The sequence below is a fragment of the Theobroma cacao genome, chromosome 9, assembly GCF_053813885.1.
Source record: "Theobroma cacao isolate CCN51 chromosome 9, ASM5381388v1, whole genome shotgun sequence".
NCBI classification, from domain to species: domain Eukaryota; kingdom Viridiplantae; phylum Streptophyta; class Magnoliopsida; order Malvales; family Malvaceae; genus Theobroma; species Theobroma cacao.
In genome coordinates this window covers 8,098,620-8,106,240 of record NC_142647.1, presented here as the reverse complement: position 1 = coordinate 8,106,240, position 7,621 = coordinate 8,098,620, and the positions used below count along the sequence as shown (strand labels likewise).

At 33.3% G+C, this 7,621-nt stretch overlaps 1 protein-coding gene across 1 annotated transcript; it reads right to left on the bottom strand.

Annotated features, from left to right (window-relative positions):
• Window positions 1–3,037: 3,037 nt before the first annotated feature.
• LOC18588891 (uncharacterized) lies at window positions 3,038–4,652 on the bottom strand. Its single transcript, XM_007013589.3, has 5 exons — window positions 4,477–4,652; window positions 4,323–4,372; window positions 4,117–4,189; window positions 3,615–3,679; window positions 3,038–3,522 (listed from the first exon to the last, which is right to left on the bottom strand). The coding sequence occupies exons 1-5, from the start codon at window positions 4,538–4,540 to the stop codon at window positions 3,316–3,318; spliced, it is 459 nt and encodes a 152-aa protein (XP_007013651.3). The 5' UTR covers window positions 4,541–4,652; the 3' UTR covers window positions 3,038–3,315.
• Between the last annotated feature and the right edge of the window lie 2,969 nt (window positions 4,653–7,621).

The following is a 7,621-nucleotide window of genomic DNA, read 5'->3' as shown; positions in this document are numbered from 1 at the left end:
TTTCTTTGTGCACACCTACCAATATGAACTTTAGATCATTGTTGGTTGACCTTTCTCTTACATCTAACACCCAAGGTGCATGCATCAGACATTTGAGAACTTATATTTCACACTTTTTCTTATTACAGTATCATGAATTTTAAGTTGATTATTGACAATTTTCGTTGTTCTCTAGTATTTCACTAAGCGTGAATGATGTTTTCACTCTAGGTAAACTCTAGAGATTTTCATACTTTTCTATAATGCCGAATGCAGCGTAATGCCATCCACATGTATTCCTTACGAGTTAAGACTTGAACATCGTGAACTCTGAATTTTATGCAGGCCTCAAGGCTGCTTATGCAAGACGGCATTGTAGCATCACCCGGAATTTGCTAGCAGCTACCAAGCAGCCTTGCTGGAACTCTAGATTCCATTCGAATACATCAGGAGAGAGTCACGAATAGACTCTGGGGCCTCGATGTTTCTACATAATCTGCCAGCTCGTTTGTTATCTGAGTTGCTAACTGCCAAATTCCTGGACAGTAAATCCGTCCTCTGCACTCGTTTTGAGAATGAATATTGTCTGTTGAAAGTAGAGCCATAAAGGTTGTAGCCTTTGTAGGTAGGTTGCGGCCTGTTCACGATGGATTGATTTTTAGGTCGGAGAGAGTGTCTCTTTGCAACTCTTCAGCCTTCTATCACCATCAGCCCATCACATTCTAAGGACCATGTGTATTGTATCTCATCGTTGAAACAGACCTGCTTGTTGGTATTATTTCCATGTGTATTGATGAGTTCTTGGGCATTCTGAACTTCGATTAAAAAAGGGTAAAAACTTTGACAGGGGCCGAACATGTTGTGCGGACAACATGGAAAACATGTTTAAGCTTTTCCTTCTTCCCATCATGGCATGCTAATGCTTGAACCAAGTTATTTGTTTATCATAGTAAGAGTATAGAGGTTTTGTAACTTGAACTTTCAATCTTACTAATGACTAATAACCGAATGTCCTTTTAACAAAGATATAAATTACAATTAATGCCCTAGCAGCTTAGGGACAATGTAAGAGTACTGTTTTGAGATTTACAAGTATAACAAGTCATTCTCTAATCGGAGGAGCATTATGTAAAGATTTTTAACAGTTAGTTAAGCATGTAACCTAATTGTATTTAAAGAGATCTAACACTAAAGAAAAGGTGTGCCTTGCACCAAATTAGACGTCAAATAGCTGTTTCCAACCCTTAATTACTTGACAATGGAAGAAATTATTTCTTTAGCAATTTTCATAGCAGCAATAAAAGTAACTTCCGTAAAACTGCTGTGCAATTTTTCTTTGGAGTCACTGACTACTACGCAAGTAGACGTGATAATTTAATTTGAGTCAAGTCAATTCATTTTGATCAAGTCATTTTTAAGTTTGAATTATTTAAAATCTTATCATTTTGGATTTATGTTTATATTAAGTAATTTAGTTTAGACATTCAAATTATTTAGATTCAACTCGTAACAAGTTTAAATTATTGACTTTACAAAAACCAAATTGAATTAAATTCGAATGAATTATTGAAATTACAATCATTTTAAATTGAATATTATGTTATTCAAGTTCGGATCAACTCACGTTCTAGTTCTAGAGATTGATGTTTTTTAATCGGATGAAGTTAAATTAAATAAATTTCTTGAAAGTTAATATCAGTTTACCAGTTTTATTATGAAATTTTTATAAAAAATAATAATTTTTAAAATTAAGTTAAAACTGCCTAGTAAGCTGTTTGGTAAAATAAATTATATAAAATTTAATTTTGACAAAAATAATCATAAAAGATATTCATGTCATTTTCAATCACCTAATAAACTAAAGAAGAACAAATTTGCTTTGACTTTATATACGATTTCAAATGTTAAAATCAATGAAATCCATAAAAAAACAAAACAATTCTCAAAATTAATAATATTCGATTTTTGTTCATATAACAAGCAATCGGATCATGATGCTTTAATTCTCCAAAAAAGAAGAAAATAAAAGAAACGATGTAGTTGACATTAAAATCTTTTTGGGTGTAAAAGAGAAAAAATCTTTAAATATTATATGAATGCAGCTTTGCATTTTCAATCTTAGTTTCTCTTAATTTTTATAAGAACAAAAAAAAAATCTTAAATTTTAATTGTTGAGACTTTTGTTTTCTAGTAATCTTTATAGAGAGAGATAAACGAGAGGAAGATTGTGATTTGTGTTGAAAAATGGTGATTTGTAGAGGGAAAGAGGAGAGGGAGAGATTGATTGAGAGAAAGATATTTTTTGAAAAACTAATGTATTTTTTTTAAAACAAATACTCCTCTCTGAATTTTTTTAACTTTTTTTTAATTTTATTTTATAAAAAAAGTTTTTTTCTCAAAAACTTTTCAAAAACTCTATTTAATTTAATTTTTTCCTTTTAAAAATTAAAGAAACTGAAAAAGAACCGAGCCAAACAATCACATAATTATAGCCGAAACAAGTTGATATGTCGAGCCAACAGGGGAACACTGTCCGAAAACACGTTAAAGAGACCATACCTGGAGGCATTACTTCGTTTGCATGGTCCACCGCAGTCTAGGCTATTGTGACCGAAGCATAGGTGACCCAAGTGAGGACATGTGAGCCCACATGTAAGAGTGACCACTGACGATTTGAACACTATAATCAAGAAGTGAAACATGGTGGGTCTAGCCCAAAATCCCTGGTGGGCCACTTACCGAGTAAAGAAAACACACAAGGGGTCAATTTCAGATAAGGCTCCACACCTACTTCATTTAACACAGGCCTCTTTCATGTTTGTTTCGGTAACACAAGTTTCTCTTTAAAAAAATCTTAGGTCCCCCCATCTGGCACCTTTTACGCTTGTTTTGTACAATTTTATTAAATTCTGTCCACATCCCATTTTTATAGTTAAGATATAGATCATCATCCAACCTCTGCATAAGTGAAAGAATGAACTTAATTAGTTTCTAAAATCAGAGTTGTATTAATCAACTAAGTTATATCTTAATTAATCACTGTATATCCAACAATTAATTAAACCCATAAATTTTGATGTTATTAGTAAGTTTTCATTCTATAATATGTGAGGTTACAAGGCCTAAAGTGCCCCCCCAAAAGGGTGCATCGTGACTCAATCATCAAAAGTGATGTTTTAACAATAACTATGATAATAAAATATTCTATGTACACAAATCTTCCTAAACCCTATAAAAACTGCAGCATTTCTGGAATGCTGTCCCATTTCTATTACTTTTATTGTGCTGGAAAACGTTGTGGCTTCTTTTTCTCTGTCTTGTTTTTCTTCCCTACTCTTAGTTGTGTATTGGAGGTTTTCTCCTGGCTGGAGAGTAGTCCATTTCAGCTATGTCCATAATGTCGGCATATTGGTCATGGACCTCCTGGTGTTCGGAACTTGTCGGTGAACCAACAGGGAATTTCTCTTGCTTCTCACCATTTTCTTCGTTGCCTGATTTGACTTTTGAAGTAGGGTTACCTTTGTTTTCTCCATTCTCTTCGCTCTGTATACATGGAGAGCATATAATGTCATTTAGGGGAAGATCTAAACCCTAGGTATGGAGATTTAGATATTAACTAGTAACTATTAACCAACCTTGGAAGTAGTGGTAGATGTAGGAGCGCTAGAAGTCATTGCAGACGAAAGTTTTCTACTCTTTCCTGCAAAAATGAATGTGAAAATCCGCTTTAGACATGAATGTTGGATTTGGTGCAAGACAAGACAACGTGGGCTTTCCTAAAATTTTTGATTGATAAACTTTGGTGTCTATATACCACACATTTCTTACACAAAGTGCCCCATAAACATCTATATAGTTGATCCAACTCAAAGGGAATTAATCATGAGAAGCTTCTTATTTTGTGGACAAAACTGCTTTGTCAGATTACATGGCCATGGGTTCAAATGTTCTGAAAAGAATAGTACTATACTAGCTAGGCCTAGTAGTAAAAAATGTGGAAGAATATTTATCCTAGGGGAGGGGATATTTAATGGTGCTTTGCCCTGTGCCTCCTAGGTCCATAGTAATCTTCATGAATGCTTGGTAGCCAGTGGTGTGATTTGTTCAATACTCTAGAGGCTTTTTTCTTCTTGGTACCTGAACAGTGCCCTTCTTTGCAGAGAATGACCTCTCCCATAACTTCATTACTCGTTTTCATCACAGTACCCTCCTGCATATAGCAACAGTTTTTACACCTTTAATAGTGGGAAAGGATAACTGAATAGAAGTAAAAAATGTTCCATCCCAAAAACATTCAATGTATTGCACCGAATGAATAAATCTTGAAAGATTTGGATACTGACATGCAATTTAGGATGCCTTGCTGACTTGAAACTTTTCTCCAAGCGAATCCCTTCACAAAAAAACATAAGATATCAGAATTTAATCATGCTGTAATGGCAATGCAGAAACAGGAGATCTGTTCGTTATAAATAAGAAAGATTTCTTGGCATATACCTTGAACACTAGAAAGGAAAATGCATAACAGCAGAAGGGAGACTGCTAAGCAGAAAGGCCTCATTTGAAGAGCAGAGAAATGATTAATTGCTATGGAATTCTAAGGTCAGGAAAAAAACGTATGTTTCAGTTTTTGTTTCTGATTCTTCCTTCTTGGTGTTGGAACTTGAGTGTTAGAAAGCTTGTGAATTGTCCATAGCATGGGAAGTGCCTGCCTTGATATATACTTGGCTGTTGGGACCCACATGGAGTTTTCCGATTTTAACTTAAATAAAAAAGAGTTTTCTTCCACTTTCTTTGCCTTTTTCCCTTCTTTTCTGAAGTGATGAAGCTATAATTTGTCTAAGAAAATGACTAATCATTTGGGCACCCCCACTACCCCATTGTTCAATTATGGATAGTGTGTGGGTCTTGTTTTAGGATGCTCTAGTATGGACTCTATAGGCCTATTGGGGGACATAGTTGTATTTTTAATTAATGGGGATGCTCTCTCCTATGTTCAAGTTTTAAGTGTCAGAATGAAACCCAAGAAAGACAAGAAATTTTAGAAATAACCTCAAAGAATGAGAAACAAGAACATTTTGGCTTTTGCATTTCCTTAACTGCCCTACCCTTTTGGAGTAGCTTGAGGGTTTTCTGATTCCTGGTTTAGACTTTGCCCCCCTGTTCCAACACCTTCACACAAAGCTTTGTTACTGTTATCAATTTCATTTTAAAATTCAAGCAATCAAGTGAAGTTTTCATGTAGGATTAGACAACTAATTTTTTTTAGGGTTAGGATTAGACAACTAATTAGTACTGCTATTGATTGTACATATTGTACCATCACCTGTAAGCCCTTGATGTCACTTCCTTAGGGAAGTCAACAGCATTTTCACCTTCTGCCAAAACCTAAAACAATAGGGGTATTCCATCTGAAATGACTAATCAGATCAAATAGATATGGGTGTCTTGCATGGAGCCTTTTGACACAACAGCCTAGACTTGCCAGATTAATGCAACTGTAAGAGATGGGACTCCTTGACAGATCTAATCCATAACTTTTGTTTTCCCCTCTTTTTAGTCTGAACTTGGTTTTTATGAGATTCTCTGTGCAAAGAGCATTTACAAGAAATAACAGGGAAAAAAAACATAGAGCCTCGTTTATCTCAGTAGTGGCCACCATACTTGAGATCTTAAATTGGTAATGTATTTCAGATAACATGTCTTGATATGTCCTGAACTTATCTCTTCCCATTTTTTTTTATAGTGAATACATAAATTTAAGGGGTCAAACAAAAAACCAGCTTCTAATAGTAATTGAAACAACAAATTTAATTGTTATACTCATACAGTTTAATCCTTTAGTATTTGTGATAAGGAACTTGCATGTTATAAGTGGACCCTACTTAATTAGTGGTGGATAATTATAGAATTATAAAAATACCAAGAAAATATGTACATTTAATCTCTTGTGCTTAAATTTAAATGATATACATTAGATAATTTGAGTAGATATTTTTATTAAGTTTATGTAATAGTCTTTTATATGTCATTAGGCTTCATTTGGTAAATAAAAATCACAAATTTGTTGAGACTTAGGAAGGTGTAAGAAAGTTGGTTAAGCAAATTTTGTAAAATGTTAGAGTAGTTATTATTTGTTGGGGACTAAGATCAAATTTGCTATTATATTTTGATTCAATATTGAATATTTTCATTATATTTTAGTTTCTTTTTAACAAAGTAATGGGAACTGAATATTTTATGAAATGTTTTATTAATGTAATTTGCAAAATTTTTTATTGTATTTTTAATTTTGTTAAATTTTTAAGGAAAAATAATGAAATTAAAATATTTTACGAAATATTCTAATGATATGTTATCTTGTTCGAGTAATCATCAAAAAAAAAATTGCTCGTTACTTTTTGCGTCTATTAATTTGAATATCGTGTAAAAAAATAAATATAGGACAAATTAATAAATAGGTATGCATGATTTAATTTATGGGTGAAAATTTATTATAACGGATGTTAGTGAAAAAGGAAAAAAGAAAAAAATAATTACGCGATAGATAAATTGCAGAGTAGCAGTTGCGGCATTCAATGGGGGAATGAATTACATCTTACCACGTCAGCATCTGATTGAGACAAAGTGGGCCAATCCCACGTGTCACAAGAAACAATAGAATTTAATGTGACGGTGACAGACAACGCTGGAAGTCACCTCTTGTGTCACCCAAATTGCCTAAATGCTGACATGGCAGCATTGTCCTTAGTTGCCCAAGGGGGAGGCCACTCCACGTGGACGTCATTATCCTGAGTCGGTAAGGTATGGCGTGGCAGTTAATTCGGCCAGGTGGACACTGCCAGTTCACGTTGAATGCTATTCCTTTGGCCAACAACAAAACATCCCATAAGGCTACTCTGTCGGGGAGGTGCCATGTGGGCCGACTTTCATCTATAAAAATTCAACCGCATGTAATAGTGGACATTTCTCCTAATTAATCCTTCATAAAAAAATTATTAATTTCGACTACTCACAAAAGCTAAATGTTAATAAATTTATTATTTATTTTCTTAACTTATTTGTGAATACTTAAATTATTGGATTGTCGGGTAAAAGAAGTATCACCCAAAAATAATATATATTGGTTAAAGACAAATACTTTTCTTCATTTATTGTAAATACTATTATAAGAAAAATGGCAAATTTAAATCTTTTCCCTAAGATTTATTAATACTTTACTTTAGTGTAGGAATCATTCAATCAATTACTTTCATCTGCCATGGTTTACTTACAGTGTAAACATAGAAAGTTTATTATTAAATAGAAAATTTTATGGTTACAAGTAGACATCACTTTTAATTATAAATTAAACTAGGTAAACTAACTATTGTGGGTCGTTTACTTCAGCAATTTTTAAGTAGAACAGTTTTTAAAATGGAGCTAACTTGTATAGCTTGCTTTTGTCTTTACTTGGTAAACTATTAATTAATTGTTTAATTCAAAGTCCTAACCAGCTCATTCAGGCAATCTTATTCTTTTGAGGCTTCCAAAATTAGTGTTTTGATAGGGTGTATGTAGCAGGTAGACAAGACCTAATGCATTACTTTTGCATTTTTTCCGCCGGAATTTGTAGTTTAGCTTGTAACAAATGAAACTCTGT

Bases quoted from the DNA above. Each gene is read 5' to 3' on its own strand.
- LOC18588891 (XM_007013589.3), bottom strand. From the start codon at position 4,540: ATGAGGCCTTTCTGCTTAGCAGTCTCCCTTCTGCTGTTATGCATTTTC. The intron at 4,373-4,476 runs GTATATGCCAAG...TTTTTTGTGAAG, and splicing joins TTTCCTTTCTAGTGTTCAAG to GGATTCGCTTGGAGAAAAGT. The intron at 4,190-4,322 runs GTCAGTATCCAA...TGCTATATGCAG, and splicing joins CAAGGCATCCTAAATTGCAT to GAGGGTACTGTGATGAAAAC.